Raw genomic sequence first — 26553 nt, 5'->3', positions numbered from 1 at the left:
ATCGAAAAAGGGTGTCAGTTTACGACTTCAGTAGGCTTTCTATCTATTTCGAAGGCGGATGTATACCTTACTTCCGCCCGAACCCACAATGGCTGAGCAAAGGCCGGAGGTTCACATGCATTCTGGGTAGTGTAGTTAGGAACGGGACCTACTAAATTCGTCTGGAGGGGCGGGCTATCGAGGTGTAACAAGATAATTACAATATTATTCTGCAGGGGCCAGAAATGAAAAGGCGTTTTAGTATATAGTACTGGGAAATACTAATATTGGCCCTTTGCCTGGCTTTTTCTTTTGCAGCTGACGCCGGTCCTCTGCACCTCCCCCCAAAGCTCGGGTCCGGCACTTCCGGTGAGTCTCCCGGCGTCGGAGCCGGAGCGGCTGAGGCGGTTGAGGGGAGCTGTTGGACTGACTCCCACTGTAGCATTCCCCGGGTGCACCGGCATCTGCGGAAGTGATCCATCATGGTGAGTACCGACGGCCAGGAGCCGGGACTGGGGTCAGGGACGGGGACTTGGGCCGTACGTGACGGACTTGACAGCAACAGAGATGCCGAGTCACCCTGGCCCGAGCCAGCGCTTCTGAGGGTCCGGGACGCATCCGAGAGAGCCGGACCCGCAACCACAACGGCCTGGCTCCTCTCGGCTGACCCCGCGGTGGTTCGCATTACCTCCTAGTTTGTACTTGAGCTCCTTGAGGGTAGAAACGAATCATACACGTTTGTGTTCTCCCACGGGTCTGGAAAGTGCCAGACTTGTAACTGGAGGCATCCCGGTGGGCGGGATTTTGCCCCCGCTTCGCCGGGTCTCTGCCTCCGATTGTTTAAGAGATTCAATGGAGATATCAGTAGTAGTTAATACTTGCTGGCACACTTTCTGTCACACAGCTTTTCTTTTAACACCTGCAGTCGCCCCATTCTGTTTTAACCCATTTAATTCTTAATGCCTTTGGAGGCAACGATGAGTATTATACTTTTGCCTATGATAAAATTAAAATTTGAAAAGGTAACGTCGAAGTCCCAAAAATAGGGAATGGAAATTTGAAGCCAACTCTGTTCGGTTGCAAAACTCACCCCCTTAGCGTTGTACAGCGCTGTCTACATGCCAGCTGTTTAATTTTACTAAAAACTAGGGGTGATTAGTAGATTTTATGCAGAGTGTTTTCAATGTCGAAACACACCCGTGTTCATAGCAGCACTACTCATGATAGCCAAGAGGTGGCTATTTCACAGTCCTCCTCTAACTTCTACAAAGTACACCCACTCAACACATTGAATACAACACAAATCGTTAAGGGTATTAAATACTGTGTGTACCTCTTCCCTTTCATAGTCGGAAAAAAAGAAATGGATTAGATGGGGTTGAAGTTAGGGCTAAGGGAGCTAACACTCCAGGGAATGAAGAACCCTGAGATTTAAGCAGGAGTGTGTTACATTTACACCTTAGGTAGACAGCTAACTGAGTTATTTTGGAATAGCTGATATTTTATGGGTAGATGACTTTCCCTCCACTTAATGTATATTTGAATCCAGTCAAGTAAAACTTGTAAAAAATACATTATTTTACCACCTTACCCATTTTAAGTGTACATTTGAATAATACTAGACATGTCTGTATTGTATAATGGCTTTCCAGAACTGTTTCTTATAAGACTGAAATACTGTCCCTATCAAACAACTCCCATTCCCCTTTCCCTTTCCCACCTCCCCTATCTCCTGTTATCACCATTCTGCTTTCTGTCTCTGAATTTGACTACCTTAGATACTTATTAGTGGAATAATATACTATTTGTTTTTCATGATTGGCTTATTTCACTGAGTATAATGTCCTCAAAGTTCATCCATGTCATAGCATGTGTCAGAATCTTTCCTTCTTACAGCTGACTATTGTCAGTTTCCTTCTTACTGCTGACTGTTGTCAGTTGTGTACATACTACATTTTGTTTGTTCATTCATTTATTGATGGATTTTTTAACGTGTTTCCACCTCTTGGCTATTGTGAATAGTGCTACTATGAACACGGGTGTGCAAATATATCAAGACCTTTTCAGTTCTCTTGGATGTATATCCTATTATGAGGTCTTACATTACTTTTTTTTAAATGTTGTAGTTAACTGCAGTACTTTGAGAAGAACCTTGGTATCTGTGTAACATATCTGTGATCAGAAGCCAAAGTTTAAGAGCTGGGATCCGAGCTTTTTGATGGCAGCATGTTTCGGCTTTATTTAATAACATGGGGGAGTATCACAACTTAGCACATGAGAGCACATGGAACATGTGCCCTGTGCAGAGAAAGAAAAGGTGCTCATGGAAACTAGGATAGGGATGCAAACACTGATCACCTGCTCTCCTTGCTGCCTGTTTTCTGCCTGGCTGCCTTTCCTGGCTTCAGGCCACTACGGAGAATCCTTCCTGACTGCCCACTTAAAATAGCATATCCTGAAGCTCTCTTTCTTTTATTCTCTTCTTATCCCCAAAGGATTTATTATCCTTAGACATGTTAGCTGCTTACTTTGCTAGTTTCCTTTACTTTGATGTCACCTCTACTAAGAAAGAGACTGCACCTGTTTTGATACAAACACGAGTGTGATTTTTCTCTAGGTCAGGTACTGGGCTCTCAAGAAATAGAGAAAGAGAAAAAGTGTTCCAGACAGAGGAATCAGCCAGCCGACATGTGGCAGGCTTAAAGTTGTGGGGGCACCCCTGAGGTCCACCAGCGTGAGAAATTAAGGACAGGCTTGACATGAATAATTTTGTATTTTTGTAAGATCACACTACTCCAAAACAGTGGGATACACTGGACATGGAGAGAAGAATGGAAGCAGATTTAACATTTGTGCTCCTAAGAAGTGCTTCAGTCACAGGACTCTGGGGCATCAGGATTTTGGTGCATTTTGTATTATGACCACCTTCAGCAGCATTAATTGCCCTGGCCTCCTTGGACTTTTGACATGGGAAAGTGTACCTTTGTACTGTTCTAACTCTGGTTTCTCTTCCCTCCTAGTTCTCTTTCAACATGTTTGACCACCCCATACCCCGGGTCTTCCAGAACCGCTTCTCCACACAGTATCGCTGCTTCTCCGTGTCCATGTTAGCAGGGCCTAATGACAGGTCAGATGTGGAGAAAGGCGGGAAGAGTATGTGCTTGTTTTTATTTTGAATAGTAACATTTCTTGCCCTTAGCCTTGCAGTGTTAATAACTTTCAACTGTCCTTATTGCATGTGTAATCATAAGTTAGCATTCTAGTGAAAATATTACTTGCCCCATATTTACTAAAGGGGGTGGTGGTAGTGGTTGTGTTTAGATTTAAGGGTAGTTATTATTATAATTAGTGATGATTAGATTTATGGCTGCTAGCCATTTGGTTCCCCTGAAATAATTTACAGAAAATAAGACATTCTATGAAAGATGACTTAAATTCTCACTACCTTAAAAGTATTATCTAATAATTTTAATATCTTAAAAGTGTTATCTAATAATTTTTAAAGACATAACAAACTGCATTTTGGCTTTCATTGAGTCTTTTTTGTTTTTATTTTCTAAATGTTCCTTCATAATTCTTTCCACAGTTATTATGCCGCCCTCAGCCCTCGATCAACTCAGTAAGTATATTTTATGTGACCTGAGAACTGAGGTAAAGTAAATATGGATCCCAGCCACAGGCTTCTTGGTATGTCCAAACATAGGTGTTCTTTATCACATCTGAATAGAAATGATCCCTGGGGGGTCCATGCTGGGCTGGGCTGAGGCCATACAAAGTAGTGGCCAGTGGTAGACAGCCTTCCTGGTAGGGACCAGTGAGTTTCAGGTACCTCTTTTGTGAGGTGGTTTTCACTCCCCTAACCTACCCCACCCCTTTGCCCTGGGTTCTGTCGGGAAGGCGCGAGCATGATGCCATTTTCTGGTCACTACATTTTCCTCCCAAACAATAGTAGTCAGCTCCCAAGAGGATGCTGAGTGGTAGGCTTGCATTCCTCCCCAGACATTTTGCCTTAGTTCTAGATCCAAGTTTCTAACCCCCTCTGCTCCTTTGGCATCTGCAGAGCATCAGAATCTGAACTGTTGTCTTATGCCCTAAAAGCTGTTACTCAACCAAATCCTAACTCTGACAAGGAGCGGGAAAGGTTATAAGAGCAGCCACACTAACCTCTCTTTCCCCAGCTTAACCCAGGAGACAATTTAGGGACTTTAGGTTCCAGCCCCACTCTACCTTCACCCGGGAAACCCCAGTCAGGGGTGCATTCATTGCCTTTTGAGACTTGGAGGTGTTTCTGGTGTTAATTCCTCATGTCCAAGGTAGGACCATGGGTCCAGTTCATAGGTTCATCCTTGGTGTCTGGTGCACACAGGCAGTGTAAGGGAGCAGGGCGCCTCTGGTGCTATATCACGCTAGCCTGGGCTTTGCTCCTTGCTTGGCCTGCCCCTGGGCTGATGACTTGGCCTCTGTGAGCCTCTGTGTCCTCACCTTGAAAAGGGGGACACACAAGCAATGCAAGTCAGACAATAAAAACAAATACAAGATATTCACAATTTAACATCAAACACTTTCAAATCACTTCACATCCCGAGGCTCTGAAATTAAGAGGGATAAAGAGGGAAAGGGACAAGGGGACACAAGGGATGGGAGCAGGAAAAAAAAAAAAAAAATCGGGGCACAGCTCCTGTCCATTCTTCTGTAACAGTGCCTTTTTCTATGTGTGTAAACAATCCAAGCCCTTGTGACACTGCTTAGAGGCAGGAGGTGGCCTTTAGCCAACAGGGCTTAAATCAGTGCTCCCAGCAACAGTGGTCACACACCATAGAAGTCTCACCTCCACCCATGGATGACTAGCGCCATGGGGTTCACAGCCTCGCATAGGCCTGTGTCATCACAGGAGGGAAGGAGGGTGAGACATCCAGAGAGATTGCCTTTAGGGTAAGATGACCTAGAAGCCGAGAGCACCAGGTGTGTCCTGGGACACTCAAGATTAGGGCAGTGGATTTAGACCCGAACAGTTGTGAAAGAAACTCGTCGTCCAGATGAAATCTTAGAGGGGATCCTAATTTATAAAAATTAGGTACTGCTCAGGTTGGAGGAGTTGAGGGGGTACAAGAACTCAGGAGGCCAAGGGCACCTCTAAATCAAATACAATTTGAAAACCACTAGACTAAGGAACACAGGGATCTCTTTTAATAGTAAGAATTTCAAACCCTTGTCTGGGGAAAGAAGGCCTGGTCGCCATCCTCTTGACTGCTGGACTGCCATCAATTTAAGTAACCCTTGGTGATGAGGGAACACCCATAGTTACTACTGCCTTTGAAGTGAGGTGCCACTTCCAGAGATTCTTGTCCCCATTGGTGCCTTACTGCTCAGGCCTATTACTTGATATGCTTTACCAGAACCTTTAGGGAGGTCCTGAGGGTGTCTGCTTTCTGTCTCATAGCTGAGTGCCACTCCTGTTGCCATGATTCTCTAAACCATTAGGCCAGAGTAGACCTCAGTGGTTAAGCCCAGACTTGGACCAGCATCTCCACTTCTGAGCTGTGTAAGCTGGGTGTGTAGCCAGGTCTGCATGCCTTGGTTCTCTGTAGATAAAAGCAATGACAGTAGTACTCACAGTCAGGAAGATGGAGTGAGGGCCTACCCCCTGGCAAAAACTGTTACTATGTCAGTCCATTTCAGAGCCCTCTTCTTCTGGAACCATGAGTCAGGTTTTGCTGCACATCACCATCCTCTTTTTCTATCACCCTGCACTTCTGGGTCAGCAAACCCTCAGTGCTAGGTGTCTGCACCTGGCCTTTCATGTGGCCTCATGTCAGTGCCCCCAGCAATAGTGTCCACACCCCGTGGAAGCCTTAGCTCCACCCATGGAGCCATGGAGTTCACAGCCCTTACATAGGGCTCCCTTTGTCATCACAGGGAGCGCTGGGATAGAGGAACACACAGCTGACATGTCCCACTCCATGTGATGTCCTTTCTGACCCCCCCTTCCCCATGCCTCCTGTGCCTGTCTCTCCTAAGTGGTAGCCATGCCAAAACTCGTTGGACTCCTCTTCCCTGCCTTTCCTTAGGTTGCTTCCTCCGCCAGGAAGCCCTCTGCCCAGAGGAGTCCTGCCTGTTCCTCAGTGCCCGCCCACAGCACCAGGCCCCTGTGTGTACTTGTTAGTTTTCTGTCTTGCTTTTCTAATGAAATTTTTGAAGGCAGGGATTTTGTTCAGCAAATTGTTGATGAATAAATGAGTAGGCATTTGAATTTTCTAAATTATCAATATTATTTCAGAAATCTCAAGTATAAGTCGTGCTATGTTCCTGAGTCACCAAATATTCCGTTTCTTGGGGCCAAGTGTTGTCTTCCGCAAGTCTGACAGGAAGTATGGGGTGTGTTGGACAGGCAAGCCCCGAGGGACTAAGCCCCACAGGGATTCATGTGCATGCTCAGGGGGACAGAGCTGTGTGGAGCCCCCTTAGGTGCCTGAGGACGCCATTTTGCAGGGGAAGGCAAAGGGTGACCAGTGTTTTCCTTAAAGAAACCATACCTTGTAACCTCTCTCTCATATTTAGGCCGCCTTAACATTACTTACCCCATGCTGTTCAAACTGACCAACAAGAACTCAGACCGCATGACCCACTGCGGTGTGCTGGAGTTTGTGGCCGACGAAGGCATCTGCTACCTCCCACATTGGGTGAGTGGGGCTACCCATGTCTCCCGAAAGTGTGTCCCATTAGCCTATTAGAGAAACAGGATCCTCATAAGCAGGAACCTATATGACACTCCCCCCTTCCCCCCCCCAAGCACCACCAGCGTGTGTGCAAGGCCTGCTCCCCAGAGACACAGCTTAGGGAAGGGGAATAGGAGCTGCACTGGGCCTTAAATATCTCACTTAACTGTGGACACGTGGGGGCAGCAGAGTTTGGGGGTACCTTTTCTCCCACTGTGACTCAGCTGTTAGCCTACAAATCATAGTCACGCTGTTTATCTACAGCCTCCTAGGTAAGACTTTTTATTTAAATAAAGGTCCAGGAGTATTTTTGGAATGAGTTAACTACAGGCTTTGAGATTTTTATGTACTTTTCCTGTTTTTATTGCCCCTCCCCTATTCTGACATGGAGTATGTATTTGTACACTTGTCTGTAACTGAATCTTCCCAAAGCACTCAATTCATTGCCATTGGAGCAAAAGCCTTTTGTAGTTAAGATTTCACTGAGTGTGTAAATGCTGTGCCACTGCAGACTTGGGCCCCAGCGTCAGAGTGAGAGCTCAGAGCTAGTGCTGTTTCAGAGGCAAGCAGATCCATACCAGCCAGGGTTCCACATGTGCCTCAGGCAGGAGAGGTCAACAGGGCAGTGCTGGCAGCAGCCCCCCAGGTCACCCAATGAGGTGGCCTATATTGTAACCCCAGCATGCTGGTGAGTTGTGGTTCCTGTGCCCTTCATTGCTGTCTTCTATGAAAGTGAGGGGTTTTTAATTTCATCAACCCATGGGCCCCTTATTTTAATGAGGTGTTAGGCAAAATTGCAGTGTCTAGGAGAGAGCTTAAGCAGGAAAGGACCTGCTTGGCTCCTCCTTCTCCCTCATCCATTTCCCTCTGTCTCTTCCCAGCTCTGATGTGCTTGGCTGTGGAAAACCCTGGAGGGAAGTGCACATCCTCTTTGTGCTTAATTATGTCTAGAGTCTGCCAGAACCTAGCTGCGCAAAGGCAGAGCAAGGAATGCACCCCAGACTCCCTGCCACTGGATATTTAGGAGGAATGACCCCTTGTCTCTTGTGCGCTCTTTATTTTAGTGGTTACTGAATTCCTTTTGGAGTGACCTTAATTCATGTTTTTGAGATTAAGTACAAATGAGGCTTGAAGACATTTTTTCTGTGAGTGGTTTCCTTCCTGTTTCCCCTTGGAGACGGCTGTCCCTTCTTCAGCCTGGGTGGCCTTTCCACCATAGGAGCCTTGCTGCATCTCCCCTGCCATCTGAACGCTCCTGTGCTGTTGTCCAAAGTTATTACTGAGGTGAACTCTCATTCACACCTCAGAGTCAGGCCTGGCCTGCTTCCCTGCTTATTTCTTACTGCCTCACTGTCTGTGTATCATAGGCACAGGGCCTTGTCCTGGTCCCACCATAGAGTGTTGTGGGTGGTTGGTTTTGGGCAGTGACCTCCCCCTGAGACCACTCTAGACCTCCAGAAGGCCACTGCACAAGAGGGAGTGGAAAAGCGGACACTGGGAAACAGTGTACCTCAAGGGTTCTCTCTAACCCATAGACTTGAGCTTGGGTGACCCTTGCCCAAACTTCAGACTATTTAAAACTAGAAATCTAATTGAAATCTTTATACTAAGAAACATCATATTCCTGAGAAGCCTTTTTGGATAGCATTGAGTTGTAGTCTGAGGGATGCTGGCATCTTCTTCCTACAGTGACTTTCCAGCAGTTCACAAGAGTAGGTGGTTGGCTAGGGTTTCCTAGATGCTGCCTCAGAGTTGGCTTGAGAGTCTCTTGACCCTGGCAAAACTGTGAAATGTCAACATGGCTCCATCTGACCCAGAACTCCCAGGATTCTTCAGGGTGAGTTAGCCTGGAACAGACACAGGACTTTTGCACCTGCAGCCTTGTCTGCAGGCCCAGACAAAGATCCCTACTTAGGGCCCTCTGGGAACACTTGAATGCTGTTGAGCACTGTGCTGTGCCTGCTCCACGGTGATCACTAACATGCAGGCACCTGTGGACACACACAGACTAAGCCACTGTACAGCTATTTCAGAGGCTCTGGAGCACAGACCAGTGGCACCTATCAGCAGGTGATTTTGGGGCAGAAGCCAATGGCAGGCAGTTCTTAGAGATGACGGGCACTGGCCAGCGGTGCCCATCACGCTGAAGGCAGGAGCAGAAGTAAGGTGGTCAGGCGACAGTGTCAGGCAGCTGTCAGACAGCAACTGTCTGTGATTGGAGTTGAAGGCAGGAGCCATCGGTCTCAAAGAACTGATGAAGTTCTTCCCAAAAGAGTGTCTCAACAAGTCTCGGAGGTCTGAGTATCTCAAAGTGAAGATCTGAGTCTGAATCCTCCACTGCCTCAAGCTTCTCTCTCTTTCAGGGCACCTGGGTCTCAAACCTGAATAGTCCATTTTCAAAACTGGCACCATTTCCAAAACTTGATTGACACTGGTACAAGCTTAAACCTGATTGGTGTGCTTTCAAAACCACATCAGTTTCAAAATCAAAACCCTGTGGGTGCATTAAACCTGCCCTGCGCTGAAGTCAGCAGTATTGCTCTGGGGTTCAGCAGAGCCAGGCGAGCTCCTTTGCATTTGGTCCAGGGGCTCGGGGGTCTTCTCTTACAGACCTGGAGCACTGCTTTCCATTCTTCTCTACACTGGCAGATTTCTCAAAGAACTCTCTAAGAACTGGCCCTCCCTGGTGGTGCAGCGGGTTAAAACACAGCACTAAGAAACTTAAGCCACTTCTGCATGAGTTCGATCCCCGCCTGCCCCGGAGGAGATCCACATGGCGTGGCAGACCTCTTCTGACCCACCCGCTGCTCCCCTCAGCAGTGTACTTTGTCGATCTGCCTGTTCTGCTCCCCACTCTGTCTCTGGTGAATCCTCTCACCCACCGCATCTCTGGCCTGTACCCCAGTTCTGTAGGAGTGAATAAATAAATCTTTAAAAGAAAAAAAAAAAGAACTCTCTAAGAACTGAGAGTGTGGCCTGTGGGAGGCTGACTTGCAACCTAGAAAAGCACCTTTTATGAACAAAATGATAAAAGCCACTCCAGGGCAGTCATCTCACCTGGCCCAACCTTGCTTCAGATCTCCAAGTTCTTGCCTTTCACCCTGCGCACCAAGTACTCATGGGCCTTTATTCATTTCTTTTCCTTTTATTCTGCATCCAGCATCTACCTTACAGGGTTTCTTACTAATGGCATGGGGGTGTCTTTGTCAAATTTTTTACCTCCCTCTAGCAGACATTGCTGGGACCTTGTCACTAACCTGCAACCTTAGAGGCGGGGCTGTTCCATCGGAGGTCAGTCCTCTGCTGCTGTCATGTTCCTTCCTCAAGTGTGGCTCCATGCTTATATAAAACTAACTCTTAAGTTAGATGTGGGATAGCTTAATAGTGTGCGGTGCACTTGGGGAAATGCTGCCACCACAGGAGGCCTGTGGCTGATGACCAGTGCTGCTTCTCCCTCCCTGCCAGGAACATGTCACATTGTGCAGCAGCCTCTGTAGCACCCCTTTTTGGTCTTTCTTCCTTGTCTTTGTCTCTCTTACTTGCTTTCTTCTCCTTCTTGACATCAAATAACAAGTAGACTATCTCTTCTCAAGTCCTCATCTCAGGCTGCTCTTCCAAGGACCCAAGGAAGAAGCCTTATCAATATCAGATTTTGGACTACCTGGTATATAGGTAAGTGGTAGTCTTGGAGGCCATTTGATTTCTAGAAATCGTATGACTCCTCATTCTTCTTACAGATGATGCAGAATTTGCTGTTGGAAGAAGGAGGCCTGGTTCAGGTGGAGAGTGTCAACCTTCAAGTAGCCACATACTCTAAATTCCAGCCTCAGAGCCCTGATTTCCTGGACATAACCAACCCCAAAGCAGTGTATCCTTTTGAAAGGAGGGCTGTGCTAACAGTTGATAAACAAGTGCCTTGTTGAATATTTGCTTACTTTTTTGACCATCTATTTGTTTGTGATTGAAGTTGGAGTTTGAGGACAATGGCATTCAGCCAGCACATGCACCACCACTTCTGGAGCTGGAGCTGGGCCTGAAATGATGCTCTGGCTGCTCTGTCACCTTCAAATCCCTTGTGCTCCAGTGGAGCCATTCACTCACCGCTTAGCCTCACATTATACTCAGTTTACAACTTTGTACTCCAAAGCAATGGACATACTGATTAAATACATTTTCTCTCTCTTTCTCTGACAGAGGAAAAAGCAAAAGGTTTTAGGTCCTAGTGATTTGTATCTGAACTTAAACTAGATGTGTGTGTTTATAGTTTAAGGAGTGATCTTTATGGGTGAGGGGTATACCATTCATGGAATATGAGTCTACTCTCTTGAAATCCCATTTGACTTGAGCTCATGTTATTGAGTGAGCAGTCCACCACCTCTTTGTTTTTGAAACTGTAAACCTGAAAAAATCACAGTTGGACATGAGAGACAGGTAGGCAACTGTTAAAAAGATGCTGCTATCTTCCCCAACTCTGCCCTATCTCAAGCCCAAACCTATGAGCAAGGAACTGCTGGCCACTTCCTGGACTTAGAGTGACCTCGTGCATGGATGAATATGTTGAGTCCTAACAGCCAGCTCCTAGCCTTGGTGGGTAGGGGGGTGTTAGGTTCTCTCCTCACAGCAGTCAGTGGTAGAGGACAAAGTCCTGCTGTGAGTTCTGGTTACCTTGTTCTTCAGAGCTCTCTTTTGGAGGTGATCTACCTCCAGAACCCTGGTAGGCTGGGTCAAAGGGATTACTAGGAGTCACTGAGGGAAGGGCACCAGCAGTATGATGTTTCCTGGGGGATGAGGACTATGTGCCACATCAGGCCCCTCCCACAGAGCTGTTATCCATCTTGTAACAGTTTTTGACCAGGAGGAATGAATCTCAACACCTTAGCTCTTGTCTCCCTCAGTGAGACATTGAGATCCTCACTCAGATGTGCCATTAACATAATGATGGGTTTCCAATCCATTTCTATATTCAGTCTTTAAAAAATTGGTGACAATGTGGTTAAAATATCACATGTAAGTTGGCATTATTCTCTTGCCTGGGCATTTAGTTTATTCAGTTCTTAAATTTTTATTATTATTTACTGCTATAAAAAGGGCTTATGGAATACTTTTTGGCCTTTTTATTTATTTATTATTTGTAACCCCTAGAGTTGGGTTACCAACTCAAAACAGAAACAGCAAAATGCTACATTAAAATATGTGAATTTTGAGGAACTCTTGAGGGACCTGGCTGTTACACATCAAATATTTGTGTCTACTCTGCTTTCATTGGATTTTAAAGTCAACTAGTTGAATTGTAATTTATATACAATAAAATTAATGGTTCCGTGAATTTGACAGGATGTACATCCATGTCACCAGGACTTCCCCATCTTCCTAAAAGTTACCGAATGCCCTTTCCTGTCAGTCCTTACTCCACTACCTTGTAGCTACTTTCCACCCTCAAATCTGTTTTTCTCTGGGTTCTCTCAGTGGAACCTTAGAACCCTTATGAATGATTTTTCCTTCAGCAGAGCATTTGTTATTTTCACTATGTTCTTACATGTTGGAGTCCCTCCCTCCTTATTGGTGTATTGAAGCCACGTGTTTCAGTACCATCATGACGCACTGTCTTTGACTGTGACCATCTAAGCCCCTTATGGAAATTGTTTCATGTTTAAGGCACCCATCTCAGCTTGTTACCTTGACAGTGTGTGTCTACAGATTAGAAAACGCTTTGAGAAACTTTGCCTGTTTGACCACCGGGGATGTTATTGCCATCAACTACAATGAGAAGGTGAGAATATTATGCACAGGACCAGCAGCTTGACTTAGGTCACACCTTTGAAGAGTCCATTCACTGCTATGTCTATTGTGGTGTTTCAATGGAGAATCTTTTTTTTTTTTTAAAGATTTATTTATCATATAAAACTGGGTTACAGATCAGAGCTGCAGGGGAAGTGAGAGGATTCACCAGAGACAGAGTGGAGAGCACAGTGAGATTGAATACCCATGCTGCTGAGGGGAGCAGCAGGTGAGACAGGAGAGGTCTGCTGCACCATGTGGGTCACCTTTTGGGCTGGGGATCAAACTCAGGCTAAAGCAGTGCAGATAGCTTTTTCTTAATGCTGCACTTTAACCCATTGTGCCACCGGAGAGTGCCCCAATGGGGGATTTTTTTAAACAGAGTATCCCTGATTATTTATCATCTAAATGCTGTCTGCTCTTTGCTTTTCTAATAGTCTTTATAGGTTCATATTTTTTTTTTTAAAGATTGATTTATTTATTCATACAGAACTGGGGTACAGGCCAGAGATGCGGAGGGTGAGAGGATTCACCAGGAACAGAGTGGGGAGCAGAACAGGCAGATCGACAAAGTACACTGCTGAGGGGAGCAGCGGGTGGGTCAGGAGAGGTCTGTCACGCCATGTGGATCTCCTCAGAGGCAGGCAGGAATCGAACTCATGCGGAAGTAGCTTAAGCTTCTTAGTGCTGTGCTTTAACCTGTTGCGCCACCAGGGAGGGCCCCTATAGGTTCATATTTTTGAGCCTTATTCTGTTCACTCCACAATTCTGTTCTGAGAATTTATTGATTAGATGTGATTATTCTGTAATATACTTCACTATATTGTGGTGTCAGGCTCGCCACTCTGTGCCTCTCTTAGAAATACAACATGTAAAATGTGAGTAAGCCCTTTAGCTGGCTCTGAAGACAAGAATGATCCAGCCTTGATCCATGTCTTTGAAATTCCTGTCCTGAAGGAGAAGCAACAGGCTTTCTCAAATTTGGCTCTGCAGTGCTTTGAGTGCTGTCTCATACCCAAGAAGGTAGAGCACTGCTCTGCCTGCAGACAGTGTTCTCTTCCTCCTATTTTTGGTAGCTTTGTTTCTCCCAAACTCCCCTGTAATTAACTCTTCTTGTCACAAGTCTTTCAGATCTATGATCAGTTATGATTCCATGTTTCTTAGCTAGCTAGCTAAAGCTATACAATTTACCTGTAAATTAAAATGCCATATCTCATCTTCTGTATTTTTTATTTTATGCTTAATTGACAGATAACATTCTCACAGAAATTCAAGACAGCATCTACTTCCCCATTATCAAGGCAGTGCTTCTCAGGGAAGATACAATAGTTGCCACTCCTGCCAGCAGCTAATCCCACCACAGACATGAAGTTCAGCAGTGTGGGTTCCCCTCACCCACTGACTATGGAACTGCTGCCAGGGTGAAGCTCCTGACGCTCAGGAGTGACCATAGCCCCAACTTCATTTTCCCTGAGGCCAACTCCCAACTCTTCCATATATTCTCTTGTCCTCTCCAGGACTAGGGCTTTATAGGAGCCTTAGTCCAGACAAGACTTCCTCCAAGGTCAGAAAGCGAGTTTTTCCCTTGGCATCAGTGCAGTTTCCTACAATATTTGAGCTATCTAATACTGAGAATACTTTTCAATTTTGTAGCATTAAAACTTTTCTTTCAGAAACTAAGAAATCATTTTCTTTAGCACTGTGGGGAACAATTTAGCCATTATCTACCTTAACTGAATATTTGAAGCTTTCATAATTAATTATAGACCTGAATGTTATTGTTCTTAATATTTGGGCAATGATCCTAAATCTAATTCTGAAATAATCTGAAATAATACTGAAATTTTTGCACTAAAAAGGAAAGTGAATTATAGATTATAGAATTGAAACATAAATTTGGACTTCTGCTTGTGGAAGTTTGAAAGACTAGATACTTTTCTAAAGGGGTATTCTGTTAAAATCCAATTAAATCAGAATAAAATCTAGATTACTAGTGCATTGTTGGGTTCACAAAAAATATATAAAGTGTGGTAGGGGAAAGAGAGAAAACAAAACAGGAGAGCAATGAGCACAAGGGACTGTGGTGATGGTTCATAGGTGAAATGGTGGTGGGAATTTTATGGGAACAACACCTGGGAGAAGAAAGCAAACATTGTACAAAAATGTACAGTTATATATAAAATATGTATACATATTAAAAAAAGAAATACAGAAAGTCATCAAGAATCATGGTAGGGAAAATGGCTGTATCAGTGCTTAGCAGGAGAGCTAAGTCAGAATCTTCTGTATTAACTGGGACCCTTTCAGAGACCAAAATAAACCCAGAGGTAGATATCTGCATCCCAGGAGAAGGAATGCAGATTATCTCTAGGAGAAGCAGTGCCAATTTTGTCAAGCCCTTGAAATTATTATATACTGAACAAAAAAAAAGGGAACTCATAATAAAAATGCAAGTCTGCCAAAGCAGAGACAATAAAAGTAGTTTTAGACCCTTAGTAAATACAGCTATGTAGAATATGTTCAAAGAAATTTAAAAAAGGAATTATAAAATTGAGTGAGCAACAAAGAACTATCAAAAATAACCAGAAAGATTTGAAAAGTTGTCAGTTAGTAGCTGAAAGATTAATGAAATGAAAGCTAGCGAAATAACTTAGAATTCTGTAGAGAGAAACAAGGCCATGGAAATTATGAAAATCAAGAGAGATATTAGAGCTCCTGAGAAAGTCAAATTCCATAAAAGTCAAACTCAGTGACAGTTAACTAAATGTGCAACAAGAAAATTGTAAGAATGCTCATCCATCATTGCTAAAAATGGTCTATACCCAAAAGGCATATTAGTAGATTGGTTAAGTGTATTGAGCTACTCCTATGTAAATAAATTAGTTCTCAGTGGAATACTGTGTAACCGATAGAAAAATAAGTTAAAAATCAATTTTGTTTCTGTGTATCTAGGATGTTCTCATACCTTTAATGAGAATATAACAAAGTTCAGAAGGACGGAAACTAAAAGTGGTGGAATATACCTTTTACTGTATTGTTTTACTTTCTTTTCACCTAGAGTATATCTTACTTTAATAATAAACATTCTGAATAGTCCACTGTTTAATAAAACCTCAACATTAGGTGGCATAGCTAACTCAAATTCTCAAATTTAAGTGAATTTGAATTTACCCAAAAACTAATCCTAGAATTTATCCAAGTAAAGTAGGAAGGTTCAATTTTAATTTTTCCTCAATATTTAATAGAATAGAAATTAATGTATATGTGATTACTGTAGTTTAGACATTTAACTAATTATTTGCTTAGAATAAATTTCCAGAAGTGAACTTTCTGAATTAAAGGTTGTATCTTTTGGAAGTTGATGCTTAACTGCCTTGCCTCGTTTGAGCTGTTTATGGTAACAGCCTCTGTGATGGACATCAAGGCCACCACTTCCCACAGCTGCATTTGTTGTAGCAAGAGGTATGGTGGGGGTGGGTTTGTGGAGGTCAGTGCTGTGTCTGCAGGAGCTGGGTTAAGAGCCCCAATAACATGGATGGTTTCAGCTCCAACTGCTACAACAGAGATGTTAACAGGTTCTTTTATCTGTTCTTATAGATCTATGAACTTCGGGTGATGGAGACCAAGCCAGACAAGGCCGTGTCCATCATTGAATGCGACATGAATGTGAGTGGGTTTACCTTCTATGGTGTTCTTGGGACTAGGAAAGATGGATAGTTAGTATTTCTTGCAAGACCAGTGCTTGGGAGGGTGCCATGTGGGCCCTGGTGACAGAAGAGGAAGATGCTGCAGGAATATTGTAGCAAGGCTACTGACCCTGTGATGTGTCCTAGAATCAGTGGGAATGGCAGAGTTGCTACCAGTTCTGAGGTGGCTGAATCCACCAGCATCTCAGACCTGATAAGGAATGGATATTCTTAAAAGCTAAGAAGTCTCTGCTTCTACATAAGAAGGAACTGTTAGTATACAGTGCAGTCTGGTGTGTTTCTGAAGAATGATACTAAGCAGAAATAATCAATCCTAAAAGGCTACACACTGTTCAGTTCCATTGAAATGACAAAACTTTAGAATTAGAAGACAGCATAGTGGTTGTCAGAGGTAACTGGTGGTAGACACTGCTAGAGAAGTGGGTATGAAAATGATTAGGGAATCCTTGAGTTGAATCTGTTAAATATTTCAGCTGGGAGATTGGAGACACTGACCTACACTGGCAATAAAACTATGAGAACTTAACATACAAATAAGTACTTTTAAAATTGAGGAAGTCTTTGTAAGGGCTGGATGGTATCATGAGTTACCATCATAGTGGTACTATACTGTAATGTAATCAAATGTTCCATTGGGGAAATGAGCAAAATATACAATTTCTTATATTGCGTATATAAACCTGCAGTTGTCTCATTTAAAACCAGAAAAGCTAACACAGCCTAATTAAGGCTATGTCTCAGAATTGCCATTTTGGGCACACAGGTAGACTTTGATGCTCCGCTGGGCTACAAAGAACCTGAAAGACAGGTCCAGCATGAGGAATCAACCGTAAGTCATTCTCCAGTGGTCCTCCCCAGCCCCAGCCTGGGTTGCCTTCTTTGTGCTTTGGGAATGTGTCCTTGCTGTGTCTGGCCGGCACGCCTATGCATGACCTCTTCTGGTATCTGCATGGTCACCTTCTTTGTTTCTGTGTCTGGGAACAATGTGTTGGGAGTACAGAGAATTAATGTACAGATGGGGTTGTCCTTGCTCGGAAGCTCATCTTGCTTTCTTCTCTCCTTTCAGGAGGGTGAAGCTGACCAAAGTGGCTATGCAGGAGAGCTCGGCTTCCGTGTGAGTACCAAGACACATTTTTTACTTAGGTGCCTCTGCCATGCCATCTCCTCCCAGGCGTTCCCTGTAATAGTCTGGGGACCTTAGGATTAGACCTCTGGGTGTCCATGTACATGTGTATATGACTCTTTCTCAAGTACCAAACCTTTTCATATCCACTCTCCCTCGATCTTAAAAACAACTCTATAAGGCAGCACCAACCTTTCCCTCTTTTTAAGAAAAACTTCTACCAAAAGTTGAAATAATACAATAGATACACATATTCTTCACATGGATTCACTTAATATGGCTACCTTTGCTTTATAAAACTCTAAAAACTTGCCTTTTTCTTTTCTTGCACTGTTTGGAAGTCAGTGGCAACATGATTCTCACACACTGTTACCCTCCCTGGGAAACAGGTGGAGATGGCTGGTGTGGGGCCTGGGAGGCAGCAGAAGAAACAGGAAATAGGAATTAAAATGGATGCCTTACCCCACCCACCAGGGCTGAGCTGAGGGACCTGCAGGGGACTGGGACTAGTCCCCAATATCATTTGTTGTTGGATGTCCTTGGCCAGAGGCTCCATTGAACTCCTAGCTGTCCCCTAAGGGGCAGGGCAGAGAGTGCTGGGCTGCTCATATTGAAGCTACTGAGCAGTGAGGGTTTCACTCCTAAGGGAGCTAGGTGGCACCCCCAGGACATATCCATGAAGTTACCTCTGTTCAGAAGGCACCTGCATGCTTGCTCTCAGTGGTCAGCCTGTGCACATTCTCCTATTTGCTCATCTAGGCCTTCTCTGGCTCCGGGAACAGATTAGATGGGAAGAAGAAAGGTGTGGAGCCCAGCCCCTCCCCAATCAAGCCTGGAGACATTAAAAGGTGGGTCTGCCCTTTGCTCTGCTCCCAACTGGTACTCTTTCTCCTCTAATTTAGGGAGGGTGTGTGTCAGAACCCTGTGTGCCAGGGTGCTGCAGCTCATAGCAACTTGGGAGACAAGGTTGCTTCAAACAGGCTGGTAAGAGGAATGGAAAGCCTACTCTATTAGTGTTTGTTTCCAAGAAGAATGTTGTTGCCTTTCTATCTCCCTTCACCAACCTCTCCCCAGATCTGCTATCCTCCAGCTTCTTTCTCTATCTCCAGTCTGGTCTCCGCTTGTTCCAAGTAGCATTGAAAGAGTTCTGTGACTAAGTAACAAGTCATTGTTTGTGGGTTCTCACCCATGTACTCACAATTACAAGTCACTACTCAGGCTCAGGGTGCAATAACAATAAATGTTATAAACAAAGGAGATGTTGGGAATAAGGCCACAAATAGCCAGTCATCCTACCCCAGATAATGTCTGCAGAGTCCAGTGTTCCAAAACAAAGACTGTGCAAGTTGGCACTGGATGTGGTGGCACACCAGTACACAGTAGACAAGGATCCAACTCATGGTGAGAGCTGGAGGTGATCACAGGTGGGGCTGCTGAAGTGACACCACAGCAGTCAACAGTGGCAGTCTGAAGGCCAGGCTGGACAGCACCAGACACTGAACCGGACGTTGCTGGTTGTAACAGCACCAAGAGGTGGGTGATCTGAAGGATCAGAAGTGATAGACAGCTCTTAGAGGTGGCTGGACACAGTCAGCAGTGCTGGTCAACACCAGACAGCACCAGTCAGCAGGTGATGGCACCAGATGTAGTAAGTATTATGGCTCTTAGAGATGCTATTATGCCAATGACAAAGCTCTTAGAGATGCTGAGCTTAAGCCAGTAGCACACAAGTCTTTGAGAGATACCAGACACTGGCCAGCAGTGCTCTCCATTGGCCATGTTAGAGGCAGGGCTAGTGGAAGGTGCACTGGTCTGGTCTCTACGAAGGAAGCTGTCTGCAAAGGTCTTTTCCAGGAATCCCCATGAATCTGATCTGGAGCCATCTGATGAATAGGCTCAAGTTGGCGACTGCTCTTGTTTATATCCATTTCAGGGTCTCCACTTTTCTTTCTTTTTTTAAAAGACGTATTTATTTAAAGCCAGAAAGAAAAAAAAATTATTGGATGGTTTCGTTCATAGCAGGAGCATAAAGAACCGGTGGGGGTAGGGGTGGGGTAATAATGAACAACTATAAACCAGAGACATTTTATGGGGGTGGAGTGGGGAATGGGATCAAAAATGGGGGGAGGGGTAGTGCATAGGCATATGGTGACAGCGCACGGGTGAATTGGTGATGGGAAGTACATGAGGATTACAATTGAGATGGAAAAAGGCACAACATGATGTAAAAATCAACTATAATAATAATAAAAAGCAACAGTAGAAAAAAGCATCCACTGATAGGTGCTACTGAGCCTGAAAAAAAAAAAGAGATCTTTCTTTATGCATACAGAACTGAAGGATAAGAGAATTTACCAGAGACAGAGCGGGGAGCAGAACAGGCATATGTACTGAAATACACTCCTGAGGGGAGCAGTGAGTGAGACAGGAGAGTTCTGCCACACTATGTGGGTCAGCTCCCTGACTGGGGATCAAATTCCTGCTGAAGAGGCTGACTTCACAGTGCTGCACAGTGCTGCGCTGACTTCAAAGTGCTGCATTTTAATCCATTGTGCCACCAGGGAGGGCCCAGTCTCTACTTTTCAAGCCTGATTAGTCCATTTACAATTTCTATTTGATTGCTGATGGTAGAGCTCCAATCAGGTTGGTCCATTTACTATCCTGAATGGTCTCAAAACCTGGGAGAGACCTGATGAGAATTTAAATCTGATTGGTCCATTGAGAGCTCTAACCTGATTGGTCTGTCTACAATTCTGGCACAGTATTCATAAGTGAAACTCCGCTGGCTGTTCCACCCAAGCTATGTTGAGGTCATATGGCTTTATGTTAGCAGCAGGCCCTGTAGCTGTGCAGATGTGGTAGTGCAGGAGGCCAAGATGCTCATTGCAACTGCCAGGCTTCAGCTGGACAGGCGTTCACCTAAGCAGCTGGAACAGGCAGTTGGAGCCCTACACCTGGGCTGCAGGCTACCTGTATAACAAGTATCTCTCCATGGCTTCTGCTGGGCTTGACTTTCAAGGCGGGTCTCAGCAACCATGGTGGCTTCTATTACAGCACCTGATCAGATCTTTTACCTTCTTAAAACCTTTCTGATTCCTGTTTGGTAATGCTTTATGACTGATCAAGTCACTTGCTTCAGCTTCCCTCAGGAAGGAGCTGGAAAGGAAACAGGAGCTGCCTTCCTTAGCTGTGTTTTTGTTGTTGAGTCCGGGACTCCCAGAGCTGATTTCCTGCTCTGGTGTCCCTCAGTGGTGGCAGAAATGAATATGTCATCTGTCTAAAATGTGTGTTAGAGTAGAAGAAAGGCTCCTAAGAAGTAAGATTAGTTTAGTACAAGTGTCACCCTTTGAGGTGATCTGTGAGGCTAGAGGACAGAGAGGTGTGCAGGTGACATCGGTTTGCGGGCCTCTCCCCCAATTGTTTTCTGCTTCCTTCTGAAAGACATGCTGGGTTCACCAGAGAGCAGTACCAGGACTAGGGTGGGGGGCAGCCATGGACCTCTGAGAGTCACTAAGAAGCAGCATCTCTTCTGCTTGCCTTTCTCTTGATGGTTAAAAATGAATTTTAGTCTTTTATTTCCTAGAACTAAGATTTCCCTTCTCTTCACAGAGGAATTCCCAATTATGAATTTAAACTTGGTAAGATCACTTTCATCAGAAATTCACGACCACTGGTCAAAAAGGTTGAAGAGGTGAGTTTATTTCATGGGTAGTGAGAAGTTTTATTTCCTACTGTTGACTAAGGGAATTCTTTCCATTTTGAGTAAAGTGTTACTGTCATATTTTTTCCCCGATTGTTGGGATTTTTTCTCCCAGTGGCCTTGATTACGCTGTGGAGCTTGTGCAGGTATGTAGGTATGTACAGGCCAAAGATCTGGGATCACCTAGCAATGGTATCTGTACTTTATACTAAAGAATATAGGGGGTCCACTGGACAACCACTTCCTTGTCACTACATTTCAGAAACTTCCAGTAAGCTTTGAGGAACTGCTCACCTCTTGACTCAAGTCATGCCCCTGTGACTTGAAGAGAAAATGCAAGGAGGAAGGTTGACAAAGATATGGTTTCACTTTGTGGGCATTTCTTACAGGTGCTGGAAATTGGCTCATAAAATCCAGCGCGCCCTTGTGCACATTGCCCTCTATGCCCAACAGTCATGACTGGAACACAGGCATAGCTGTGTGCTATGTATTTCTAGACCATTAGTTCTTCAGACCCATTGCTTTCCTGGTTCCTTTTCAGCAAGGCTCCAGATCTAGGAGAGCTGGGAGGAGGGCTGAGAGTAGATGTACAGGGAACCTTTCAGGATAGCGTGCTAGATGTGACCAGTTACTGGCCATATCCTGTCATTGTCCTTCCCAACCATCAAAGTCTCTGCCTCTACCTTCAGGGTGGTCTGAGATGGAGACTTCAATGCTGTCTGTACACCCGAGCTCTACTCACAGCCCCTTCTAGCCTTAAAGTTCCTTGAGTTCACATAGTGTTGGGGACTTCCAGGCTCAGAGAATCAAATGTGGACCTCAGTCTGACATTACCTTCTGACTGCTTGTTGAAGTCCTGTGCAGGCCTAGTGGACTCAGCAGGACTGAATGTGTTAGAAATACATGTAAAGGAGATAAATCTGACAGGCACAGCTGGAACTGCTATCCATAAAGAGAATTTAAGAAGAGTATGACAGAAGATAGGATTAGAGGCATAACACTAAACACCAGAAAAACTTTGATACAAAATAATAAAGGCAGTGAAAGAGGAGAGGAGGCAAATTCAACAAAACGTTGGTAACCTCAGGTCAAAAGGACAAGTGATAATCTCTGATCTCATAGACCATAGACTGCACTCAGCCTTCTGTAGGCAAAGTCACGAAGCAGTTGGTTTCAATGGCAGAGTTCTGAGAAGACACCTCTCAAAATGCAGAACTAAAGATGGAATGTCTGTCACAAAGCAGAGGTGCATGCCTCCACCACAGGAGATGTCTAGAAGCTCTTCTTCAGGAATAGGCGTCATGGAATGTTCCTAAATCTTCCATGTTTGCATTAACACGGTGGATAACAGGTGTGAACTAAGAGGGAATGAGTGACAATTTACATGCTAAATGTTGTCATAGATAGTGTCCTTCCCGTCTTTGTTTCCCAGGCTTGTTCATTGCAGCTAGAAGTTGGAGGAGTTTTCTCTGCACAGTGAGCCAGCTCACCCCAGAGTGGGCACCACAGAAAATTTTCATGGCCAATATCCAAGTCTGAAAAGTATTTAGAATCTAGAAAAGTGATTAGAGAAATCAAAGGGAAATAATTGTCCCAAACTGGAAGCCACTTAGATTCCAGAGAGAAGGCCTGCTGAGCATCTGGCACAATGAAGGACAGTAGCATTACCTTGAGGTGAAGAAAAGATGCTAAAGCTTCCAGGGGGAGGGAAGCCTTTTCATCATGGTTAAAGAATGGAATCATCCTAGCAGTACATAGGAATTTAAGAGATAAATTGGGTTCAATTGGGTTTCCTGACTATGGGTCCTCACCTGACCTTAAAAGGGTCTTACAAGATTTAACTGCAGGCACACACACAAAGATTAATAATGGATTAATTTACAAGAGAAAGGGAAATTAATAACTCAGGGAAAGAAAGAGAGAAAGATAAGTTGGTTAATGCATCCTATAATTTTGCTGACTTGGAGCCCCAGAAGCACACTGAAAACCGGCAATAAGCCAAAAGACAAGCCACCCCCACGAGACCATGAGAGCCCTAAAGCCCACATACTTGGTTTTATATACAAACAGTGGCTGCTTAACTCTACTCTCAGTCCCAGCAGTCCTCCCTTTGGTGATGTTGGAATTTGTAGTTCTGGTGTCTAGGGTAGGGGTGGAGTCCACAAACCCTGTATCTGTAGAGTTCATTCAGGACATCCTTTCCACCTAACAATAGTAGAACATTCAAAATTCTAAGGGGAAACTTCTACAGATTCTGTACCAAAGCCTTGTGCTGAATGTTGTTCCCCTTAAATTCTTATGTTGATGCCCTAATTCAGTAACTCAGAATGTGACTGCTTTTGGAGTTCAGGCCTTTATAGAGGTGATGAAGGTAAAATTAGGCTACTAGGGTAGGCACTAATCCATTCCGACTAGTGTCCTTATGAAGGGAGGATATTTTGATGTATAAAGAAAAGACCGTGTGAGGACAGAGCAAGAAAGGAGACATCTGCAAATCGAGGAGAGGCCTTAGCATTGGAATTCTAACTTCCACAACTGGGAGGGAAAGAAATACCTGTCAGTTCCCTAGTGCTGCCCACAGAGGTGGCAGCCATCTCCTGCTCAGCATCATGGCTGCCCTCAAACCTTTCTTCAAGCCCAAGGTCATCAAAAAGAGGATCAAGAAGTGCATCCAGCACCATTCAAACCAGTAATTCAGAATCAAGCATAACTAGCAGAAACCTAGAGGCAATGATAACAGGATGTATAGACTTAAGGACCAACTCTTGATACCCAGTATTGGTTATGGGAATAACAAGTAAACAAAGGACATGCTACCTAGTGGCTTTTTGGAAGTTCCTGGTGCATAATGTTGAGGAGCTCGAAATGCTGCTGATGTGCAACAAATCTCACTGTGCTAAGATTGCTCATAACTTCTATCAGAACCACAAAGCTGTTGTGGCAATAGCAGCAAGCACAGTTGATCATGTGTGTTGAAAAGTGAGTCACCAATTCCATTTGGGCTGTGCAGTGAAGAAAATGAATATACAGATCATGTGTGAGTATTTTGTACTAATGGAACCATAAAACTGCCCCAACAAAAGGAAGAAAGAAATATCTGTCATAAAAGCCCCCCCCCCCAATTGCAGCCCTGGCAATTTACACCAACCAACCTATCAGTGAATTGTTTGAGTTGAAAAGTATATTTTCAGACATGTAAGATCTCACAAAGACATTTCTTATGCATCCTTTCTCAGGAAGCAACTGGAGAGTATATCCCACTAAAATAAGGTAGAAATAATATAGCCTTAAATCCAAGAAACAAGGAGTCTAAAATACTTGTGCTGTGAGTATGATCATGTCAGGCAGCACAACCTTCAGGCCCAAGAGGACTCACCTTTGGTAGACAAAATTGATGGGACTCTTGCAGTGTGATAGTAGGACAAACTGAAGGCCCAGCAGGAAAGGGGAACTGAATGGCTAACTGGCTCACATTCACATGATGGCAGCCACACAGAGTCTGTCAGGCCCCTCTAGCCCCCATGCGCCAGCCGCATGGGGTTGGTAGGGTGCAGGAGTGTGTGTGTTGGAAAGTGAGGAACCCTCTTCCAGAGATAACACCTGCGGTCTACTAGCATTCAAGCACATGAAAAAAATATATGCTCTTTTCAAGGGTTCAAAGAAAAAAAAAGTTCTTTCCCACTAGCAAGTGGGAGAACAGCATGGCAGAATGTTTCTGGGAGATACAGCTACCATGTATCAAAAGCCCTAAAAAATATTGCATGCATTTACCGAGGAATTCCATGTCTAAGTAAACAGTCAGAGCTGTTAAGCTGTTCACTACAGCAGTTCATAATACTGCAAATTGGAAGTAAAGTCCATGGGTGGATGAAGGTTCCACATCTTTGTAGCCTTGAGGGCACTCTAGATAAGAAATTCATTGACTTGAGAATTGGGGATTAAGTACAAAAATAGTTTATATAAGTATATACAGAAAAGTGGCTGGAAATGTTATTTTGGGGTAGTAAAGTTTTCTTTTGGAGGTATATTTTATGGCTTTTTTTTTTCACTGAAAATAGGCTTTTATAAAAGGGTGTATATATTTATATATAGATGTACATTCAAACTGAGAATAAAGGCTGTAGTAGGTGTGTAGTTGTGATTCTGTGTTTTGTTTTTCAATTCAGTGGTTTATGATTTGTATTTATAGTACAAAGATACTTCTTAAAAGTAATGTGGAAGTAAGGAAAATGGGTGGGTGGTTCACAAGTCAGCAAGTAAGCATTTATTTTAAACCTTTAAGATTTAATACTGAAAATAATATTTTTTCTTTACAACTAGGATGAAGCTGGAGGCAGATTCGTTGCTTTCTCTGGAGAAGGACAGTCCTTGCGTAAAAAAGGAAGAAAGCCATAAATTGGGACAGTTGGCTGACTGGCAAATAAAAGAATCAGTTGCAACATTATGGCTTTTAGTTACTGGTTCTGATGGGAATAAGACTCTGAGGATGCTTTGCTACTTTAGGTTTGCTTTCAGATGAGGTTTGCTTACAGATGCCTAAGAATTATGTTTGACTTGGAAGTAGATCAGCAAGACTTGACAGTTGCGTGCTTGGAAAAGAGAAAGCAGTCTCATATCTCAGAGGTGGCTCCTCCTTGCCACTTCTTTTCAGCTCTGGGGGCACTCTCACTGCTTAAGCAGAAACTGATTTCCCTAATTCTTGATAAAAATCTGGAGCTTGAGGTGTTCTACCCCCCCCCCCCCCCTTTTACCCTTTTCCCATGTCTGTAGCTTAGCTGTTGTCTTTGGCATAAGGGAAATAATGGTTGAAACAGAAAAAATGGTCTAAACATTTATTCTATAAGTAGTGTTAATCCTGTTACTATGGCTGCAATTTAAATAGTTAAGGGAGGGTGTTTCTATTTTTACTTGACATACTGATTCCCCCTCCTCCCCAGGAGGACTATTCCTCAAAAGGAAAACCTTATCTGAATGTGTTTCCACTTAAACTTTAATTTTATATGGAAATTACTTGCTGCTTAATGAATCTGTTTCACGGTAAAAACTTTGTGGTGAAGCACAAATGTTAATATTAGAATTATTAAGTGCTAAAGATACGTTCCTCTTTCTCCTTCCCCACCCCCACCACAATTTTAATGTATTAAATTATCCAAGTTCTGCTGACCTGTCCTTGTTTTTTACTAGTGTTAATTTGATCTCAGGTTTTCACTTTCTATGAGATCTTTTGACATTAATACTTGTCTCATGTTTAATCTCTTGTGTCTTGAAATAAAAAATAGGCAATGACTAAAACTTGGATTGCCTCTAAATGTTTGATTGAGCACCAACATGGATTGGTGGAGGGGCCACCAAACAACATTTGGAAGAAGGCCTGCTTTGCAAGTTCCCCTGGTTCCATCCATCCAAAAGAAATGAGCTCCTCTGGGCCTCCCTGATGGCACATCCGATTGAGTGCAGCACTCTGTGGAAGCGCAGCTAGCTATCCACAGCCACTGCAGCACCAGTTGTATCCCTAGCCAGGGAAGTGACCCATATGGTATGATAGACCTC

General features: G+C 44.0%; 1 protein-coding gene across 2 annotated transcripts; it reads left to right on the top strand.

Annotated features, from left to right (window-relative positions):
• The first annotated feature begins 166 nt into the window (after positions 1–166).
• Positions 167–26553, top strand: UFD1L (ubiquitin fusion degradation 1 like (yeast)). Of its 2 annotated transcripts, XM_004694965.2 has the most exons (13): positions 167–182; positions 298–464; positions 3000–3132; positions 3566–3598; positions 6538–6659; positions 10433–10563; positions 12393–12465; positions 16071–16139; positions 16944–17009; positions 17247–17294; positions 18063–18151; positions 20913–20994; positions 25324–25444. In XM_004694965.2, the coding sequence occupies exons 2-13, from the start codon at positions 462–464 to the stop codon at positions 25396–25398; spliced, it is 924 nt and encodes a 307-aa protein (XP_004695022.1). In that variant the 5' UTR covers positions 167–182; positions 298–461; the 3' UTR covers positions 25399–25444. The 2 variants fall into 2 exon arrangements, with proteins under 2 accessions (XP_004695022.1, XP_012589728.1); XM_012734274.1 differs by lacking the exons at positions 167–182; positions 298–464 and having other exon boundaries at positions 3018–3106; positions 25324–26553.

The sequence above is a fragment of the Condylura cristata genome, unplaced genomic scaffold (genome assembly GCF_000260355.1).
Source record: "Condylura cristata isolate star-nosed mole 26May11 unplaced genomic scaffold, ConCri1.0 scaffold00051, whole genome shotgun sequence".
In the NCBI taxonomy this organism is placed as follows: Eukaryota; Metazoa; Chordata; class Mammalia; order Eulipotyphla; family Talpidae; genus Condylura; species Condylura cristata.
Note: the sequence above shows the minus strand (reverse complement) of the source record. Positions and strands in the feature narration are given on the sequence as shown.

Bases quoted from the DNA above. Each gene is read 5' to 3' on its own strand.
- UFD1L (XM_004694965.2), top strand. The intron at 10,564-12,392 runs GTATCCTTTTGA...GTGTGTCTACAG, and splicing joins ATAACCAACCCCAAAGCAGT to ATTAGAAAACGCTTTGAGAA. The intron at 12,466-16,070 runs GTGAGAATATTA...CTGTTCTTATAG, and splicing joins CCATCAACTACAATGAGAAG to ATCTATGAACTTCGGGTGAT.